The following is a 22,893-nucleotide window of genomic DNA, read 5'->3' as shown; positions in this document are numbered from 1 at the left end:
AAGAATCAGCCAAAGAGGAACAAAGGATTTGGTAGGGGGACAGAAAGATGGATAACAGGTATATGAGTATATACAAATCTACCGTATTTTGAGCAAAAGAAAACTACTATATATAGATACATATATATATACACATATACACATTTTAATAGAAAATTAAGAATTATTCATGTGAGAAGACAGACACAAAACACTACCTACCACACAATTCCATTTATATGGTATCTTTGAAAGGAAAGAGAAAAGATAAAAAATTGCCAGAGGCCAAGGTAGAACATTTTTTTTGAGAGGTGTGAATTTGTCTATATTTCTAAACTGTATGCTAAAAACAGTGAATGTTAAGATTTATAAAGTATGCTTTGATTTAAAAATGGAGGAAGAGAGGGAACTGATTACAAGGAACTATATGTGACCTCCTCCCTGGGGGACAGACAACAGAAAAGTGGGTGAAGGGAGACGTCGGACAGGGCAAGATATGACAAAATACCCATTTATAAACTATCAAGGGCTCATGAGGGAGGGGGAAGCGGGGAGGGAGGGGAAAAATGAGGACCTAATGCCGGGGGTTTAAGTGGAGAGAAAATGTTTTGAGAATGATGTACAAATGCGCTTTACACAATTGATGTGTGTATGGATTGCGATAACAGTTGTATGAGCCCCTAATAAAATGCTTAAAAAAAAATGGAGGAAGTCGTGAACTTCTTTACCCTGCTCATGTGGTCAGAGGGGTCGAGGCGGAGAGGCCAAATGCTTGTGCTGAATTTCAGCAGCAGAACCAGATGGGAAGAGCAGGATGCAAGGGGGATGGGTTCACTGCATAGCTAAGTGTGGAAGCTCTTTGAGGACACTTCAATTCTGTTAAAGCTAATTTACAGATGCAGAAAGTGTCAGGGAACCTAAACATAGGTTAGTTCCAAATTAGCTGCTGTAAAAAATGTAGTCATATGATTAAGTTTCTATGATACATAAACCCCACAGAGGTGGCTCTGCATGACTCCCTCCTACTTCTCTGCAGACTGACTCCTCTACTTCTTTAATCTAAAATCAGAGGTTCCCCAACTTATTGGTCTAGAGTCTCCTTTTCAGTGCCCCCCTGGCAATTAAAAACATTTGTACTATAACTCATAATCCAAGATAAAGTGTAGGTATCTGCTTTTGGGGTACCCCCTGGAATTTTAGTAGACTTAACAGTTTTCATACAGGATTCCGGCTGAGACTGTGGCCTTGCTGTAACCAGATGTCTGGTGTTAGGCCAATCAGCTGGGTGCTGGGGAGGTGTCTGTTGAATGAAATAACTGCTTCTACTACAATGCTTTAAGCGGGGAAGGAGAGAAGTTACTCTTGAAAGTAGAGGGCCAAGGGGAGGAGGGGGAAGGGGGGTTAGGAAAGCTTAATGGGGGGAGGCATTACAGAACTGCACCTTATACCTGGTGTGATCAGCCTTTATTATTTTACCACACCTTAAAATAGTACAGTAAGATCAAACTAAAATAATCATGGTTCCACATTTTATAAGGGAAATACCTGTTAATAATACATCTGATTAAGAGCCTGATACAAAATACTACAGTGAACCCTCGTTGATCGCGGTTAATCGGTTCTAGACCCTACCATGATAAATGAAATTCCGCGAAGTAGGATTCCTTATTTGTAAATCAAATATTTTCGTAGTTAGAGCATAGAGGACATGATAAAACACCCTTTAGTCACCATTACACTCGTATTACCCAATTTATTAAACGAAAAAGGGAAAATACAGTAAAACATTTTGGACGTTACAATGATCATTTATTATTTATTATATTATTTATGGCATCAAGCGTGTACAGTATGAGCCAATCAGTGGCAGTAATGACAGAGCATGCGCTGTTACGCAAAAACCGCGATAGAGTGAAGCCGTGGAAGTCGAAGCGCGAAGTGGCGAGGGTTCACTGTATTTTTAATCTCCCATAAATAACTTACGTTCATAGGAAAAATGTCCCTAACTTTAAAAGGGGCAATTGAGGAGTAACAACATAAAATTTTACCTAATAAGATAGAATATTTCCCTACTCAAGATTGTAAATTCTTAATTTGTCCCCACAACTGACACAAGTTATATGAACAGCCAAACAGAACCAACAAGTGTAATCAAAGAGAATAAATGCCCTAGTAAATGTATAAAATGATTAAATACATGAAGGATCCTCAAAGTTTATATCTTAAGGCTTCATGACTTGATCAAACAGTCAGAAGACCAAAGGGGGAAGGTAACAGGGCCAGAGAACAGGAGAGGATTTTCCAAGGGAAAAGTTTGCAAAAACTTTACACTTAACGGCGTCTTGGGAAGCAAATCCTGGGGTGTTGGTTTTACTGATTTTTTTTAAATCAAAGCCAGAAATAATCATTAAAAAGTTTTCTTTTTCTTTGAGCTGTCTTCTTATTCAGCTCCAGCAGGTGACTGCGCATTCATTCACCCTCGTGTTTTATAAGTATTCCTTCCTTTAAAACAGTGGTTCTCAACCTTCCTCATGCTGCAACCCTTGAATACAGTTCCTCATGTTGTGGTGACCCCCAACCATAAAATTATTTTCGTTGCTGCTTCATCACTGTAAGTTTGCTACTGTTATGAATTGGGTGACCCCTGTGAAAGGGTCGTTTGACCCCCAAAGAGGTCGCGACCCACAGGCTGAGAACCGCGGCTTTAAAATGTTTTATCGCAGTGTGGTTCAGAGTCTAAATTTGTGTCCTGCTTGAATAATGGCCAAAACTCCAAAAACAAGCTGAGCTTGATCCTGGCCCACAAAAGTCAGAAGCCTTACAATCTCAGCCATGGTCTTTTTTTTTCCAATCATAAAAATATGCAGAAATGGTTCTTTCTATCTAATTTTAAGGCTTAGCAGAAGAGAAAATGTCTGAATATAATTAATGAGAATCGTTTTATTTTTTGGAAATAGTTTTTATCTTAAACTTCTGCCTACTATTAGTCTATATACACATTACAGGAGGCTCCTTCAGTACTTGCCCTCACCCCATGGGTCACATGCCTGTCCAATCCTGAAGGAGAAATGGATTAATTACACAGATTCTGACAGCCCATGCCACCATTGCTTTTGCCCACCATCAGTGCTGTTGGCCCTAGATTCCTGTTCCTAGTGAGTCTCAACCCATGTTCATTGTCTTGTCTACTGAAAATAGTTATTTTCTTAGCAACCCGCTTTACCCCAAGTGTGGAAAACTTCTTCTTTTCCTTCATTTATCAAAGTAGACTACTCATTATCTAGTTCTTTATTTTCCCTCAAAGGCTTAAGGTAACAAAAAGAACCTTGCTAGTACAAACCATTTCTGTTCAACTACCAACCAAAAGACAAGCCCTGGTGGTGAGTCGTGAGTTGGGCTGTAATCAGCAAGGTCCTACGTTTGAAACCACCAGCTGCTCTTCCGGAGAAAGATGGGGCTTTCTACTCCCATAAAATTACAGTCTCAGAAACTTGCAGGGGCAGTTCTACCCTATCCGATAGGGTCACTATTAATTGGCATCAATTAGATGGTAATGATCTTTTTGTTAATCAACTAAAAGTTGATGGTTCTAATTCACTCGGCAACACCAGAGAGAGAAAAACTAAAAGTTGATGGTTCTAATTCACTCGGCAACACCAGAGAGAAAAATCCTAGACAGCTACTTCTGTAGGAGCTCAGCCATTGAAAACCCTATGGAACATTGCCCTGCTCTGAAACACACAGGTGTCACGATGAGTCAGGATACACTGCATGGCCATGCTTTTTGTTCAGTGGCTTTAAGATAGCACAGGTTAATTAGAACAGTGCGGAAAACAACTTTTAAGGCCAGAGCTTGGATCTTGCTCCTCACCCCAAAGACTTCAAATTCACTGCCCCTGAATCAATTCAGACTCATAGCAACTCAAACAGACTTAGGACGGCTTCTGTGGGTTTCTGAGACTGTAAATCTTTACATGAATAGAAATTCGCTTCCTCTACCTCCGGAGGAGCAGCTGGTGGTTTTGAACTGATAACCCTATTGTTAGCGGTCCAATGCAAAGCTCACTACCCCACCAGGGCTCTATGATCCTCCAGGTAGCCAGTGAACCTGCCCACACAACATTGACCCTCAGAGCCCTGACTTTATCTTGGACTTAAAGTCTATAATCATAGTAATGAACTTTTCTTTTGCTTACTTGATAAACATAAAAAGCAAATCAGTCAAGAAATTTGCCTATCTCCCATTTCAGAGAATTAATGGAGGTCCATGCATTGATCTGATACTACCCCACATCTTGAACTACAATAAGAAAAATAAAGTGACAAATCAAAACCAGGACTCCTATTACTTAACCAATCAAAGCCCAAACTTACCTCTTGTACATATTTTTCACTGAAAAAAGCACTACTTGAAGTCGGAGGTGCCATAGATGATGAAATGCCTACGAATATTCAGCACTTATATTTGTAGAGTTTTTTATTATTGTTGTTTTACGTAGGTAATTATTACTTAGGTAAACTGAGTGCATGCAACGTCTTTAGGAAGTGTTCATAATATTTAAGGGAGTACTATGCCTTGCTAAACAATGATGACCACATGGATGGTCCTGGAGAACATTATGCAGCGTGAACTCAGTCACTCGCAAAATGAAAATACTGTAGGAGTCAATTGTTAAAGAAAAAAAATCATGAAAAAGGTTTTCTTACCAAAGGAAACGTACTTTGAGGGTTACTAAGGTGGGGAGGGAAGAGGAGGGACGATGAATAGGCTAGAGTAGGCAGGTGCTAACTGGGTGAAGGGGAAGAAATTATTCTAAAAGGAGAAAAGTAATCAAGGGAGAAGAGTTGGGGCAACGTAATGGTGGTGGGGGTGGGGTGGGGTGGTGAAGTAGTTTAATTTGTTGAATACACAATGATCATCTGAAATGTAAGCCCCACCTGATTCACAATAAAAATACATTTTAAAATTATTAAAAATATTTAACAACTATTCTAAACTCTTGGTATAGAATTTTAATTAAAACAACTGGCTGAGTGATGTAAGTCACTAAAAAAGAAATATTGAATGGTTCCACTTCTATAAAATATCTAGAATCGGTAAATGTACACAGAATAAAATAAAATGTAGTAGTGCTTAACAGGAATGGATGGAGGGGGAGAGGGGACTCGTTGCTGAGGGAACACTGAGTTAAGGGTGACGGAAACATTTGGAAGGGGATACTGATGAGGGTTGCACAAGGTGAGGAAAAACTGCGTGGCCCGGAATTGTATTTGTGAAAAATGGTGAAATGGCAAGTGTTATGTTTTATTATTACTAACGGCTCTTGCTACCTAGCAGCACCAAACTTAACAATACTTTTTAAAAAAGATTCAAGTGATTTAAAAAGTTTTCCTTACTCAGTTTTTTCGATACTGTTTACAGTAAGTATAATAAGAGTCAACTACAGGTAGGCACAGATATTCACATTGGGAAGCAGAGAGTCTGACTTTGGGAGAGAGCTCACCTCAAAGTCGATCAGCTGCAGGTCTGCTATGAGAGTCACCAGCAGCCCACTCTGGTAGAGTTCCTGCGCCAGCTGAGCCACTGCTTCGGGTGGGGGCTCCTTGTCAGTTGTACCACACAGAATTTCTTTCATCGCCTGCAGTGATTTTGACACCTCCTCTGAGGCCTAACAACAAAAGAGTATGCTGATCGTACAGAAGAAAAGGCATGTTCAGGTAAAAACAAACAGAAATAAAATTTTAAAAACCCTACTTTCTCTGTCCTGTTTGCATATAATCAAATAATAGTATGCAGTTATAAACAAACGAAATAAAAACATTAAGTAGGCATTGCTTTTTTTATTTTGAAAAAGTTACCAAATTCTGTTTATGTACAAAAGGGCTTTAGTATTTCTAATGAGCATAATTGAGATAACGTTCTTGGAAGCATACTCTAACTTAACTAGAAATTAAATATAAATTTTATTCCTAAAAATCAGAAGGACTTTGCTTTGAACACTTACAAATAATAGTTTTTATTTAAAACAAGACCCACTAATGTTCTGTGTCAGTCCTCTTATCCTTTATAGGTAATCATTGCCTTCTTTGCTAACTATGAAATTTTCAAACACAAACATAACGTGATAGACTCTTGAGAACATCATGCTAAGAAAAAGAAGTAGCTACAATGTCCACAGACTGCGTCCATTTATATGAAACGCCCCAAACAGGCAAATTCATAAATAAGTAGATCGATCTTTGCGAGAAGTGAGGAGAAGTGAGAATTGACTGTTTAATGAATTGACAAAAATGCTAGGTAGTGGTGATGGTTGCCTAAGAATGTGAGTGCACTAAAAGTTGATTTGTACACTTGAAATGTCTAAAATGACTAACTTTAGCTCAATGAAAAAATAATCACCTCGCTGGATTTCAAAGAATGGCTACAACAACAACCCCCTGCCTACGGGCTCATGGCCACTCACAGCCACCGTAGATAGTGCTTCCTCTTGCTCCTGAGAAGCTGCCCCGGAGTTTGAACTGCTGACCTTGCAGTTAGCAGTTAGCAGTCCAACACTGACCAGGGCTCCTTAAAGAATGGATAGAGGTAGGGAAAGAAAAGCAGACTAGTTTAGCAGCGGGGAGGGAGGAGAAAAAATGAGGAGCTGATACCAGGGGCTCCGGTGGAAAGCAAATGTTTTGAGAATGATGAGGGCAGCAGATGTACCAATGTGCTTGACATACAATGGATGTACGTATGGATTGTGATACGAGTTGTACGAGCCCCCAATAAAATCATTAAAAACAAAACAAAACTTAATTTGCTAAATATTTTAAAGGAAATGTAATGTGATGACTGTGTTAGGCCAGCTTGACTACAGAAACAAATCTGGTGACACTCATATATGTGTAAGAAAGAGCTTTATATCAAGAAGTGATTCTATATCAAGAAAACATCTCAGTCCAGTCAAAGTCAATCCTTGAGTCTGATACTAGTCCACATTCAGGGATACAGAATGCAGGAACATCACAGGCCGGCATGTGGATCCAAGGTGAGTGGCAAACATGGCAGGGCTCCAATAGCGCTTCAGGTCAGCAAAAAAGGAAGGTGAAGGCAGACAGAGAGAGAGAGAGAGAACACTTTTCCTTCCTACCCATTTTTATTTATTCTTTATTGAAGTGTTCTTTTTTTTATCTTGGTCAAAATTTGGCTTAGTATTAAATATTCTTGAATTTGAAACATATTCCACGTCCCTTAGAAAATCTAGCATGATAGCATACATTGGCATAGAGAGATATCTATGACCAGTGGTGGGGGGGGGGAACCAAAAAACTCACTGCCACTGTGGTCAGCAGCCCACTATGCCATCAGGGATCTCATTTATATGACAGATAGAATTTATTTTGCAGACATTTTGAACTGTGCTATACATAAGTCATTCTAAAAAGAAACCGAATATGAAGAATTTAGAATCCCTATAAAAATTCTTTTAGAAACTTAAACTCACTGCTTTGGAGTTGATTCCAACTCATGGCGACCCTACACAACAGAGCAGAGCTGCCTCTGTGGGCTTTTGAGACTGTATATCTTTACAACAGTAGAAAGCCTCACCAGCCTTTCAGTTAGCAGCCCATCATGTAACCCAGTACGCTACCAGGGATCCTGTATATAGTAGCTGAAATCACAAAGTTCCTTGCTATGAGGTAAGTCCCTCTAACGATTATTTTTAAACAATTTTTAAATGAGGTTTCAATGTTGTAGACATTGTTATCAATCACTGGATAAAAAGGTTTTACCTTTTGTATTGATGTATCAGTATAACCTCAGACACTGGTAGGCATCCTTACATCTGTAAACTCTGTAGTATAGAGGAACCCAACAGAGGTAGTGCCTTTAGATAGTGACTTGAGAGTTGTAGAGATTCGAAAGTTTTAGATACTAATAGAACAAACAATTACAGCTTCATAAACCTAGAAGTTAAAATTTAATGTGTTCGTGGAGACCCTAAATGTACATCAGAGATTCTTTGTTGAGGTTTTCACTGGTTTTGAACGTAAAATATATGTATTTTAAAATATTTTGGACTTAAAATATTGTTTTTGCTCATACCTTGTCTGTCTTTTTGTCTTGCTTTTCCAAAATAGCCATGTTCTCTTTCAGAATTTTCACAATTTCTGCTGGATTTTTGTGTGATTTACTAAACAAAGGCATTTTTTCTTTTTTTGATGTCTAGATATCACTTCTTCCAAGATAGAATGCTAAAAACAAACAAAAAAAGTAAATTTAACTCTTACTATGCTTAAATTGTCACATCAAAACATGTTGTCATCAGTTTTTAATAACATCAACTTGAAACATTAAAAGCTGTCATGCTAACCAAGAGTGACCTCAATAAATGGAAGAATATCCCATGCTCGTGGATTGGAAGACTCAATATAGTAAAGATGTGAGTTCTGCCCAAGGCACTATGTAAGTTTAATGCAATCCCGAGACAATTACCCTCATCTTTCTTCAAAGAAATAGAAAAACTGATTACCAACTTCATATGGAGAGGGAAGAAGCCCAGAATTCGCAGAGAACTCCTCAAGAAGAAGGACGCAGTGGGAGGGCTTGCTTTACCTGACTTTAACACATACTACACAGCCACAGTTGTCAAAACCGCATGATATTGGTACAATGACAGATACTCAGGCCAATGGAAAAGAACTAAACACCAGGAAATAAAATCATCAGCATACAGACAACTGATCTTTGATAAGGACCCAAAAAATATCCAATGGAAAGCAGATGCCCTCTTTAAAAAGTGGTGCTGGAAAAAACGGATATCCACCTGCAGAAAATCGAAACAAGACCTTTATTTCGCTCCACGCACAAGAATAAACTCAAGGTGGATCACAGACCTTGATGTTAAACTCCAAACTATTAGGGCCATCAATGAGGGAATTGGGACCAACTTGAGAACTTTGGCACAGGGAATGCATAGGCTATCAGAAATAGGGAAGGACACAAACACAGAGGAGGCACAAATTGACAAATGGGATGGATATACTGAAGATAAAACACATGTGTACATTGAAATAATTCACCAAGAGAGTAATAAGAGAGTCAAGGACTGGGAAAACATCTTTAGCAATGACACATCAGACAAAGGCCTTATTACTAAAGTCTACAATACTCTGCTAGCTTCCAAAAAGAAAAAAGCTAATTGCCCACTTGAGAGGTGGGCAAAGGACTTGAACAGAAGTTTCACAGAGGCAGAAATCCGAATGGCCAACAAACATATGAGAAAATGTTCCCGATCTTTAGCCATAAGAGAAATGCAAATTAAAACAACAATGTGGTACCACTTAACACCCTCAAAGATAGCCCAATTCAAAACATCAGAGAGCAACAAGTGTTGGAGGGGCTCTGAGGAGACAGGGACTCTCATCCACTGCTGGTGGACCTGTAAGTATGTACAACCACTGTGGAAATCGATCTGTCGATATCTAAAACAGATGGAAATCAAGCTACCATATAACCCAGCACTCCCCCTACCGGGCATATACCCAGAAAAAGCAAGAAACAAACCAAGGCCAGACATCTGTGCTCCAATGTTCATCACGGCACAGTTCACAATTGCAAGGAGATGGAAACAACCCAAATTTCCATCAGTTGACGAGTGGATTGAAAAACTGTGGTACATACATACACTGGAGTACTACGCATCACTAAGAAGCAGCGATGGACGTAGGAAGCACATCGCTGCATGGGAAGAACTGGAGGAAATCATGCTAAGCAAAGTAAGCCAAGCACAAAAGGGCAAGTACATGAGTCTGCTGAGGTAAGCTTAAAAAAAAAAAAAAAAGCAAAAGGGGCATAGGGAAAAAGCTACTGTATACAAACATTCCTGGGACAAAGGCCAGGTAGTATGGCATGGGCCAGACCAAATCCAGGGATACATATGGTAGCCAACTAAAAAGGAGGGGGGAAAAGTTAAAAAAAAAAAAAAAACAGAAAAGAAGAAAAGAAATGGGTAGCTGGGGCACAGAGGGTATTGTTTATATCTCCACAGGGAAAGAGGGACCAGACTTCAACCCAGTGCTCCAAGATGTGAATGCAACATGCCGGCATGGAGTAGGGAACCAGTGGAGAGGTCTGAGGAGCTGGCCCCAATCCCAACTACATGGACACCCCACCAACACCCTCCGCAAGAATTTATTTCAGAGGACATCACTGAATCTGCAGCTCAGGGAGAGGGACATGTCTGATCAGAGCACATGGTAGCAAATGAAGGCGGAGGAAGAGAGAGTGGAGTACATTCTGGCCCACCAAGCCTTGAGGATTAGAATTCCACTCAGAGCAGCCAGAGAAGACCATATGGCCGGCCCTACTATGAGACACGCCATCCCTCACTGACCCATAGTCCTCCAGGGGACAACACTGGAGACACAGTATGGGAATTACGCCCGATCTGATCCCACCACACCGAGGCAAAACACTAAGGGAATGGAACAGAACAGCAAGGGGAACAGAACAATGAAGTCCCCGGGAATACCAAACATAGACTGTGGGGCCTGGGCTTGGCAGGCCACCAAGAGTCAGCCAGATGACAGGGTCCGACAGTCCCCAGCTCAAGAGATGTAAATTCCAATGGTGTGGCGAAGCAGGTCTTGAAGGAACCTCTAATTACAGCGACACAGTCCACGGGTTAGGTGTCCCATAGGTAGCGTAGCTTGCAAATTGAGGCACAGAACAAGCAAGGCAGCTGCACACTTGTCGATGATCAAAGAGCGAGAGACAAGAAAGGCGAGACTCACCGAGCCATTTATCTCTCCACCCTTCAATTAATCCCACTTGTGTTTATCGGCCATGTTAGCACAATAAATTACCTCAAACATCATGCTTGGTAATGTAGAGGTGCAGTGAGAAAGAGGAAAGCCGAATTAAGATTAGTTGGCACAGGGGTTGCAACGATGTGTTCAAACATAAGGACAATGGCAAGGACTATGCAAGACCAGGCAGGGTTTTGTTCCATTGTGCATAAGGTGGCTATGGGTTGGAACCAACTCCATGATACCTAACAATAAGAAAGCCTCTATCTAGTCTTGCAGTACTAATAGAGTCAATGCATGACTCAGAGCAAGTGGGTACCACTGTCTGGGCATTATTTGCTCTATCTGTAAAATCAAGGCATTCTTAAAATTAGATAGAACACCATGTTTTAAAATTAGGTAGACCATATTGCATGTATTCCTAATTGGTTTTTTTTACTATTCCAATCCATTATGTGTTTTTAACTCCTAACATCCATCATGGCTGAAGAAAAAGTCCTTATAGTATCTTCTGAAAAAAAAAAAAAAAAGTATCTTCTGGAGCTAGGGCAGTGGTAATAAATTTCCCATAAAACCTACCTTATGTTTTATAGGACATTACAGTTCACTAAACCGACAGAAGATGCTAATTTTGGTCCAGCGGACTGACAATAGCTGAATGCCTCCTCAAAAACCCATCCAAGCACACTACCATTGAATAGATTCCGAATCATCACAACCCGCTACAGGGTTTCTGAGACTGTGCACCTCTATGGGAGCAAATAGCCTCATCTTTCTTCCACAGAGCAGCTGGTAGGTTTGAACTGTCAATCTTGCTGTTAGCAGTCCAACACGTAACTCGTGGCACTTATAATTTTGTTGAGGATACTATATGAATTTGACCCCCAGGGTTAGCTCTGAGAGGGGCCAAGCAGCACTACACTGTCATGGACCGATACTGGCCCAGTTGTACTTTTCCACTTTCAAGAATAAGTAACAAGCCAAACAAAAATAATGCTGGTTCTATTTTACATTTTTTTAAACAGAGCATGAGGGCTGTGGGGCTGTGGACATTTCTCTTATTGGACAGGAAAGGTTGTTTCTGAAATTAATTCTCTGCAGGAGATAGGACAGCTCTCTCTACTCTAGCATTCTAGAAAAACTCCAACTGCATTCCTTTTCCATGTTCTTTAAGCCTGGGGAATAAAAAGAAGTCTAGAAGGGCAAGATCCAAGTTTTAAGGTGGACCGGGTAAGGTTTCCCAGAACTATTCATTGAACAGCACTTGCTACCCTTGTAAAATGTATTGGTACCTTGTCAGGTTGGGGAAAAACTTCATTGGCACGATTTTCCTGGCCTTTTCCTTAGCATGATAGGTTTAAATTTTCATAAAGCTTCCAAATAAGTTCCTGTGATCATCCTGTGCTCTTTAAGATAATTGATTAATATTATCCCTTTGGCGTAGGGAGGTGGGCAGGGCAAGCTATTGAAGGAGGATGAGTAGTTTACATTGTTGACTACAAAACTGATTAGCTGAAATATTAACCCCCACCTAATGCTCAGTAAAAAAAAAATGGTTTTAAAAATCTGTTTGGAATCCCCAATAACAGTCAACAGAACCTTCTGACCTGACTTCTTTGGCTGGAATTTAATTGGTGCAGCAGATCCGCTCAGAAGGCAGTTTTTAATGGATCTTTTTGTTTAAAGGGACCCTAATGGGACTAAGACAAGCTTATTTCTGAGAGAACTTGTCTAAACAGATTTTATTTGGAATTAACCTGTGTATGTATGAATTGGAACCCTCATAAGCCATATTTCATGACTTACCTTCATACACATACATAAGCACACACACACACTCCAAATGTACCATGACCATCCAAATCTGCAAAGAGCAGAAATGAGACCTCAGAAAATTAACGGAGGACAATTAAATCAGCGTAGTCTATATTTATTTATTCAAAACTTATTTACCCAGCAACTATAATGTGCATCAATAGGGAGCCCTGGTAGCACAGTGGTTACACATTGAACTAGGAAATTCAAATTGAATTATCCTTAAAGGGTTCAAAAGAAATTGGGGAAAGACACATAAATAGTAATTCAAAATTCTAGAAAAAGTCAAATACACTAAAATGATGGAGACAAGATACAGGATGCATGTAGATGTATGACAGGACTTTTAAAAGTTTAGGGAAAAATTCCACCATCATTTAATTCTATTCTTGTTCCCCAAAACTTTTTTTCAAGCCCTCTTGTAGCTACTGAAGGAGATACAGTGGGTTACAAGTTCAGCTGCTAATCAGAAGGTTGGCAGTTCAAAACTACCAGCTGCTCTGAGGAAGAAAGATGAGGCTTTCTACTCCCGTACAGAGTTAATCTCCCCAACCCACAGGGGCAGTTCTACCCTGTCCTATAGGGTTGCCATGAGTTAGAATTAAGTCGATGGTAGTGAGTTAAGTTTTTTGGTTGATATTGAGACATGTGCATGTACAGATGTAGCTACAGAGAAGAGAGATGAGGGAATGTAACCCTACATGACAGGTTTTACACCACTGACAATGGGGGGAGGAAATCAGCAACAACGACCAACTGAAATAAAAATGGAGCGGAAGCAGACAGTTTTAACAGAAGAGCATTTTTTCATCCGGAAAAAGGTGTAAACCTGATTGGAGACAGGATTTTTCTTTTCTAGTTGAGAGTAATGATTGCCCTAGGCAAAATTCTGAATGTCTTGTGGTTTTAAAAGGAAAGAAATATTCCCCTCTCAAAACATTCCTGAGAAGCAAACAAAAAAAAAAAGAAAAAAGAGAAAAATCAGCTTGTCTTTGTACCAACCCAAAACTAACTGCCATAAGATGACAGGGAAAATCTACAGTTCTGACAGGGAAGGCCTATCACATCATAGTTAAATCTCTACATAACATACCATTGATCTGTGGACAAATTGTGCATACTTACCAAATATTTAACAAAAAGATGTGATAGGATCAAGCCTACAAAGAGTTGAACAAAATAAATGCTAAAAATCAGAACTGGTTCTGGAAAGGGAGTTGTTTTTATACTATTTTCTAGGCATGTGGTAGAATAATAATTTATAAAAGCAATTCATTCGAGCAGGGATACAAGTAAGAATTCAAGTGACTACAAGTAAGAATTCAAGTTAAGAAGCTAAATAGAACTCCTCAAGACAAGAAGAATATATATTTTGAAATGACAAACATAACTCTCGGTGAGGCAATGCAGAAGGGGAAGAATATATTTTATAATGATAGAAATACAAAGCATACTTACAGTTACTCATTCATTATAAATAGAAAGAAGTCAAACGAAGTGCCATGTCTGGCAAGGTCTGGTAGAGACGCCAGCAATCTACTTCCCAAAACCAGCCACTGGAGACCCTGGGGCACGCGGTTCAATTCCACCACACAGGAAGGTGCTATGAGTTGGAATCGATTTAACGGCAACTGATTGGTTCATCTATTCTCACCAGTAGGAGTTCGACACCCAGCAATCGGTTCTAAGAAAATAAACTAAAAGGCTACCTTTCTATGTAAAATGTTCTTCTGTAAGGTATATCAGTAAACAATGGAGAACAATGACTGAATCATTAAAGAAGCTATGATATAGCCGCTTGATGAAATATTAGTATAGGAAGGGTTTCAAGAGTTTGCAGAGAAATTCCATTACTTTTTAATTCCTCTTTTCCCTGAACTTTTTTTAGACCCACTCATAAGTTTTTAAATACTTTATTTCATCTCAAAGCATTTCAATATCTCTGAAATCTAGTTATGTCTTACAACTGATCATATCTTACCTAAACTACTTGTGGGTTTGTGTTTTTCATTCATCTTGACGAAATGCGTGAAAATGCTTATGAGGATTAAATGCCATGGAAAGGTTAATGGCATCCCACATTATATGGTAAACCTACAGCTACACAAACCTATTCATTTCACTGCCATGAATTCCAACCTATTCCAACCCTAGAACAGAGTAAACTAACTAACCAACAAAACCAAATTGATTCTGACTTATAGCGATCCTATATAGGGTGTCTGAGGCTGTAATTTTTTTTAGGCTTAAGAAGCATTTTAATTAGTTGATGCTGCATTTCTGCTCCATTTCTCAGGGGACGCTAATGCATCAGGGACAAATCAAATGTATCAGGGACAAATCAAACATGGTATAACAATACCAAAAATGCACACCATAATGACTGAACATAGGCAAAGCGAAAAGTTTCCGTGAGACCTTCAAGAGACAGCACTCCGATTCCCAAGACTGCACTGGGCCTATCCCAAAAACTGTGAATAGCAACATCATAAGACACAAAGGGGCCATTTCTAGTTTGTCCTCATCCAAGTGAAAGATGGAGGCAAGTTTACACAATTTTTAAAATGAATCATTTTATTGGGGCCTTGTACAACGCTTATCACGATCCACATAAACCTCCATTGTGGCAATCACATTAGTACATTTGTTTCCCTCCTTATTCTCAAAACATTGGCTTTCTGCTTGAGCGCCTGGTATCTGCTCCTCATCTTCCTCCTCCCTCCCTGCACCCAACTCCCCCACGAACCCTCGATCATTTATAAATTATTATTATTTTGTCATATCTTACACTGTCCGACGTCTCCCCTCACCCACTCCGCCATCCGTCCCCCAGGGAGGAGGCCATATGCAGATCTCTGTCATCTGTTCCCCTTTCTCCCCCACCTTCCCTCCACCCTCCCGTCATTGCCACTCTCACCACTGTGGGGTTCATCTGTCCTGGAAGCCCTGTGTTTCCAGTTCCTATCTGTACCAGAAGTTTACACGATTTTTTAAAGACATATTAAAATAAAAAATCTATAAGAGAAAATGTCTCCATTATGGACAATATATACAATACAACAGAACCGTATGTATATATGCTGTTGGTAACTCTCTAGACATTTGCTTGAATGCTGACCTAACAGTGAATTGAGCAATGGAGTTAGGGTCATTGGGGGATATTTGGTTTTTGTGGTATATATGGTAGTTTCTTGGGTTGGGAGATGAAAGATGAGAAAGAAAAAAACACCACCCCACCCCCCCACCCAAAAAAACCAAAAACCAACAAACCCAGCTAGGATGAAAACTGAATGAACAAGATCAATAGGGTGCTAACTGGATCAATTTTTGCCACGGTTTCCGCCAGAACCTTAACATCATGATATTGTGACTTCGGGAATGTAGCGCATGGAATTGAGTTGACTTGTTATATAATAGACCACACAGACCTGATTGGTTAAATACTACCCCTCCCTTGCCCTTTGCCGCCAGCCTACTACCATGAGTCGAACAGGCAGGCAAGACCCAACTACAGAGAGGAGTCCCTAACACTCTTCCAGAGTAGAATTCTGTCTAATCCAAAAAAGGGTCCTTCTTTGACAGGTTTTGGGGAAGTAGACCACACATTTATTAGTATTGACACCGCTTGTTTGGAGCAAATTCAGCTCCAGGAGCTGCACGATTAAATGCAGGAGGGGTTCCACCAATCGCCCCTGTTCCTTCCATTGTAGCAGCTTGGCCCCAAACACTCAGTTGTAGTTTGTTGAGCACAGACTGAGGAAGGTTCCGGACTGTAAGGGATGCACTCTGGCAGGCAAAGACAAAGCCTTCTCCTTACGAGCGAAGACCTTACAGGCCTTGCTAGACTTCTCAAATAGTCTCCTCATTTCTTCCTCGGCGATGTCAGGAGGAAGACTGCCCACCTTTACCATTGGGTAAAGGTCTTGTCCAAGTTCAAGCCTTCATGTTGGCTGTTGGCCTGTTACCCGTTTGCCGGTACTGGTGTGGGCAGTGATTGCTGTTGCTGCTGCTGCTTCCTGGGAGTATGGTTTTGCTGCTCCAAGTCAAAGGGTTTATTGCTCTGCAGTTTTGTCCCCTGGGCTGAAGAATGGCTTCTCCTGGGTGACCATTCAGGCAGGCATCCTGCTCGGTCCTGCTTTTTCTGTCCCAAGGCTGCAATTCCCCACCCCACCCCAGCGGTTGTGTCGTTGTGTCGGGAAGGTGAGCATCACAGAATGCCAATTGAATAGAAGAAAGTATTCTTGCATTGAGGGAGTACTTGAGTGGAGGCCCAATGTCCTTCTGCTACCTTAATACTAAACCTATAAATGTAGGCTCATAGATCTATTTCCCCATCCTCATATGTAAATATATTTGCATATGGACATGTCTTTATCTAGACCTCTATAAATGCCCAAGGCTGCAAGTTTTTATAGTTGCAGATAGCCTCAACTTTCTCCCTCAGAGTGGCTGGTGAGGTTCAACTGTTGACCTTGTAGTTAACTGTCCAAAGCTTACCAGGCTGCACCACCAACACTCTAAGTAGTACTGTCCAATAGCGTTTGGGGGTTAAAAAAGTTTTATTGGCATATACTTCACAGATCATATGACTTAATCCTTCAACCATATGGATCATTGCTGGCTCCTCACCTGCTTCCACTCTCCCCCACGATACCCCTGAAAAACCAACCTCACTGCCATTGAACAGAGGCCAACACAGAGCGACTCTATCGGACCTGGTAGAACTGCCTCCTGTAAGTTTCTGAGTAGAAAGTTCCAGCATTCTCCGGAGGAGCACTTTGTGGGGTTTCAAATTGCTGACCTTGTAGTTAGCAGTCCAAGGTGAAACCACTATGCATCCAAGCCCTTATGTAATTATTAGCCCCATCATTGTCTCTACAGATCTACCTATCATGGGTTCTATATAAAGAAAATCATACAAAACACAAATGGGCAGCAAACAACAAAACCAAGAAAGCCTACACAAAACAGAAAAATCTCAATAGAAAAGAAAGCAGAAAATATTAAAAAGGGAAATAACCTTAAAATGGATATAAGGGTGATCAAATGATAAGGTATTATATTTTAACCTAACTATATCTGCCATATCAACTTTACGTTGCTCTCTGAGAGCAAGGTTATTCATATCCTTGGACTATGTTCAGAGGGGATTCACCAGAGGCTTACTCCATGCGGGAGCCCTGCAAACGGATTTTGGACTTCCACAGTCATCCTCAGTTTGCGGCAAAGTGTTCACAATTTAAGCTCTGATACCATTCCCTCTTTCAAATTTGGATTTTATTATTTATAATCCTTGGAGCACACAGGCTGGGATGCTTCCTCCATGTAGACTTAGTTGATGCCTCACTTAGATGGCTGCTTGTTTGGAAGACAAGCCTATAAGACACCAGAAGCTTTTCTAAAATTAATTTTAATAAATCATTGTATTGGGGGCTCTTACAGCTCTTATCACAATCCATCCATCCATTATGTCAAGCACATTTATACATATGTTGCCATCATCATTTTCTAAACATTTTCTTTCTACTTGAGCCCTTGGTATTAGCTCCTCTTTTTTCCCCTCCCTCCTCCACCCTCCCACCCTTGTGAACCCGTGATAATTTGTTACTTTTATTTTCATAGTTAACACCATCCATTGTCTCCCTTCACCCACCTTTCTGTTGTTTGTCCCCCTGGGTGGGGGGGCTGTACATCAATCATTGTAATCAGTTCCCCTTTTCTCTCCCCTTCTCCCCACATCCTTCATCGTATTGCTACTCTCATGATTGGTTCTGAGGGGGTTATCTGTCCTGAATTGTGTGTGTCGAGAGCTCTTATTTGTACCAGTGTACATGCTCTGGTCTAGCCAGATTCGTAAGATAGAACTGGGGTCATGATAGTAGTGGGGGTAGCGGGGGAAGGAAGCATTAAAGAACTAGAGGAATGCTGCGTGTTTCATCAGTGTTGTACTGCACCCTGACTGGCTCATCCCTTCCTTGTGGCCCTTCTGTTAGGGGATGTCCAATTGTCTACAGATGGGCTTTGGGTCTCCATTCAGACCCCCGTCCTTTGCATCAAAATGGTTGTTTGTTTGGGGTCTTCTGATGCCTGATAACTGATCCCATCAACACTTCACGATCACACAGATTGGTGTGAGAAGCTATTCTTTCTGATAGCCGAGCACCATCTGGGTTTCTTTACCACTCTTGGTGGCTGCAGCACCCTGGGGAATAAGTTAATTCTATTGATAGTATCATTAATATAGAATTTAAAACACAGTCGAGAAAAGGAAATTATACAAGTATACGATGGCTTCAGCCTTCAATACATGAATGTTGACTTGTAATAATCAAATTGCTCAAACTCTTAAGTGACTAGACACTATTTACACGGACAATGAAGGTTGGTAATAGAGTAAAACTTTCAATAACACTCATGTCTACCAGGCTAATACATAACATAAGAAAACAAACAGGGCATTAAAATGGCAAATACATGGCAGTCCCAGGCTAACATTCAATGGTCATGGGACTTTAGTTCCAAAAACTTTTCAAACTGTCATGTTCACAGGAAGGAACTGCCACATCTTTCTCTGGGGACATGGCTGGTGGGCTCAAACCGTTGAGCTTTTCCTTGGGGGTCTAGCACTTTAATCACTACGCCACCAAGTCTACACAAAAATCAAATGAAAACATGGGGACAACTATGCACAGAAAAAAGCTGTTTCAAAGTTTGATGGCCATTGCAAGTGGGCTGGATGGCTATAATTAGAGATGCTTGATTTTTCCCCTTCTTCCCTTCAACTTTTCTGGTGTTTCCCCACTTCAAAATTTGCATACTAAAGCGAGCAAATACTTTTATAATCAGAACACCTCTCTTAAATTTATTTATTTATTATTATTATTTTTTAAATCATTTTATTGGGGCTCATACAATTCATCACAATACATAGATCAATTGTGTAAAGCACACCTATACATCCGTTGCCCTCATCATTCCCAAAATTCGATTTCCTCTTGGGTTCCCGGAATCAGCTCATCTTCCCTTTCCCCCCCCTCCCCCTCCCTTCCCACTCCCCCCTGCCCGATGAACCCTTAATAATTTACAAATTATTATTATATCTTATATTACACTGCCCGGCGTCTTCCTTCACCCACCCCTCTGCTGCCCGTCCCCCAGAGAGGAGGCTATATGCATATCCCTGTGATCAATTCCCCCCTTCTGCCCCCCCTTCCCTCCTGGTATCGCCACTGTCACCCCTGGTCCTGAGGGGTTCACCTGTCCTAGATTCCCTGCGTTTCCAATTCCCATCTGTACCGCTGTGCATCCTCTGGTCTAACCGGGTCTGCACGGCAGGATTGGGGTCATGGTAGTTGTGGGGGGAATTTATTTTATAATGAATAAAAAATAACTCATTTTAAAAAGTACAGGCTGTGGGCTATCTGAGTGTCATGCTTTTCAAAGCATTAGTCAAACAGTTACCATTTCTGATTCTCCTCTGACTATGACAGTCCATAAAGAATTGCCCTTGGCTCAGATTCTGAAGCAAAAGGCAAGAAAGATGGTTTGGATCTGCTCCTAAGAAACTCCGGCCGACTTCGGCAGGATTCTCTGCCATCCTATATAATCAGACATTCTAGATTCCCAACTTATGTGCGAGGGCCTCTGAAGGCAGTCGAAAGCCAATCACTCATGTGATGACTCACCTGAGCATGTTCAGTGACATCCACAGAAAGGAATGTTGTGTGTGTGGGGGGGAGGGGGGGTGGACTAGAAGAAAAGGTCACTTGGTACACTAAATGCCCTTTAATCCCACGTACAATATTTTCAAGGGGAACAGATATGTTTGTCTGGAAGTAGCTAATGAGTAGTCCCAGTTCTTTATGTGTGAACTGTGCTCTTCAAAAATACTGCTAATTTCCCATGAAAGTTTATTCTCATAAGCCAACAAAGAAAATCATATGATTTCCAGAGGTAGGCCAATAAAAAGCACTATTCAACTGCTCACTCATTGTAAGGAAGTTGATCAAAAAATGAGTCTTCTGTTTAAAATAAATGTGCTTTGTAACTGACAATGAGGATGAGAGGGGCCTTTCCAAAATTATTTCTTGGAGACTGCTAGTTTAAACTCTTTTTTGTTTTTTAAAACATATATTTTTGTATTGTTCATTGTGATTTGGGTGAAAGTTTACAGAGAAAATTGGCTTTTTATTAAACAATCCATACACATTTTCTTTTATGAAATTTACTGTAATTTTAATTTTAAACTTCTTAAATATTAAAAAAATAAAATAATGGTGCATTTAAATTTTTTTCAGAAAAGTCCAGGGATGGCCATTTAAAAACTATTTTCTGGACAGGATTCACAAGGAGAAATACATACCATCAAAGTATTTATGATATTTTGCATCTATGCACCTGTGGCAGTTACATAATCTGTCAACTAGAGCAAAGGGGTGGAGTCTAGCCTGTCAATCAAGTCACAGCCAACGATGCTTCTGTGTGGCCCTGGCCTTCACCTGAGCATTCTGGGGATCCTGTCTTCCTCCCTGGAGGTTGGACACACTCTCTCTCTGCGTGACATTCCTGTTGACAAGCCACATGGAGCTATGCTGATAGCAGCCAGGAGCCACAGGGAGACCCACACCAGCCCTGAGATGCTTCCACCACCACTGGATCCACAAGACTTTCAACCCACTTACTGGCTTGTGATCTTCCTGCATTCAGCATTATTGCAGAGTTGTGTAAGTCTAAAGAGGAATTTATGGACTTAATCAGATATATGGGCTATTATCGGACTTGTAGACTTGTAATTGACTGATCAGAACTGGGCTAGGATGTTTTGTTAATATACAATTGCTCTTTGACATAAAGCTCTCTCTTACACATACATGAGTGTCTCTGGATTTGTGGTTCTAGTTAACCCAGACTAATACAGCATCTATGATATTGATGTCAGCAGAATATGCAGCCACTATGGGAAAACTTGGAAGTTCTGCAAAAAGTTGAACATTGAACTACCATATGCCCCAGTAATCCCAATGCAAGATATATTATACACAGGAAACGTGAAGGCAGGAATACAAACAGAAACCTGCAAGCCAATGTTTACTTAAGCACTTTTCACAATAGCTAAACAGTGGAAACAGGGAAATACTTATCAACAGAGGAATGGATAAACAAAGTATGGGACATACACAGAATGGAATACTATGCGGTCATAAGGAAAAATGAAATCGAGAGGCATGCCACAACATGGATGAGCCTGGGAAACTCCGTACTGAGCAGTCAGTTTCAAGAGAATATTGCATGATCTTACTTAAAAGAAGGAGATGCATAGAGAGTAGAGATTATTAGTGGTTACCAGCAACAAAGAAAAAACAAACTTGATCAATGGCTACCATCAGTGAAGGAGGAAGAGTTGTTGCTTAGGGAGCACTGATTTGAAGTTAATGGTGGTGGAATAATTTGGAAAAGGATATCAATAATGGTTGTAAAATATGAAGAGTATAATCAATGGCACTGAATTGTACATGAAGTTGTGAAATTCGAGAAAGTTCTGTTGCGTATATTTTTGTTGTGCACATGTTGTGTCAATTAGAGAAAAAAATTACATGAGTAACAATGAGTACAATGAAGAAGAAAATGTTCTAGAATTCATTGTGGTGAGACTTGTACAACTTTTCTTGATACGATGGAATTATATGATATGTGGATGAAGTGCCAATAAAACTTGAAAAAAGAAATATGAATGCAAAAAAAACCAAAAAACCACCATGATTGAGTATGTAGTGGAACACTCAGCTACTCACCAACATTTGGCAGTTTGAACCCGCCATGGGAGGAAGATTGTGGACTGTAACAAACTATGGGTAGTCTTGAGAAGAATGGAAATTCCAAATACTTCATTATGCTCATGCAGAATCTGTATACGAATCAAGAGGCAGTTGCAAGAATAGAACATGGGAATGCTACATGGTTTAGGATGTGTATCAGATTTGTATCCAGTAGTGAGATTCAGACTAGTCACACCATTTCAATATAACCAGTACCTAATTTTTGTGAGTGCGGAGAACCAGCTAAAATGCTAAAATGGCAATTATAATCAGGGTCCTTTCTAAGGTGGGAGGCAAATTTCTATACCTCACAATTTTTTAATGTTCATCTGCACAACAGCATATCTAAGCATGTGTTCATTTTGTCCACAGGTATACAAAAATTAAAACTAGGCTTGTAATATTTACTTATTCATTCCATAAAACTCGTTATACTTTTGATGAACTACCATGTTATTATTCTTTTGCATTTGTTACTTCAGTAAACAAA

At 40.2% G+C, this 22,893-nt stretch overlaps 1 protein-coding gene across 1 annotated transcript in view; it reads right to left on the bottom strand.

Moving 5' to 3' along the window:
* CAB39L (calcium binding protein 39 like) overlaps positions 1–22,893 on the bottom strand; it is a 98,473-nt gene that overhangs the window by 58,667 nt on the left and 16,913 nt on the right. Inside the window, exons 2-3 of the mRNA XM_013007579.2 lie at positions 8,069–8,217; positions 5,484–5,648 (exon numbers count right to left, since the gene is read on the bottom strand). Of these exons, the coding sequence (XP_012863033.1) occupies positions 5,484–5,648; positions 8,069–8,170 (267 nt within the window). The 5' untranslated portion in view covers positions 8,171–8,217. The remainder of the gene's footprint in view (positions 1–5,483; positions 5,649–8,068; positions 8,218–22,893) is intronic.

The sequence above is a fragment of the Echinops telfairi genome, unplaced genomic scaffold, assembly GCF_000313985.2.
Source record: "Echinops telfairi isolate 266 unplaced genomic scaffold, ASM31398v2 ScPeMD7_24;HRSCAF=84, whole genome shotgun sequence".
Taxonomy (NCBI): domain Eukaryota; kingdom Metazoa; phylum Chordata; class Mammalia; order Afrosoricida; family Tenrecidae; genus Echinops; species Echinops telfairi.
Note: the sequence above shows the minus strand (reverse complement) of the source record. Positions and strands in the feature narration are given on the sequence as shown.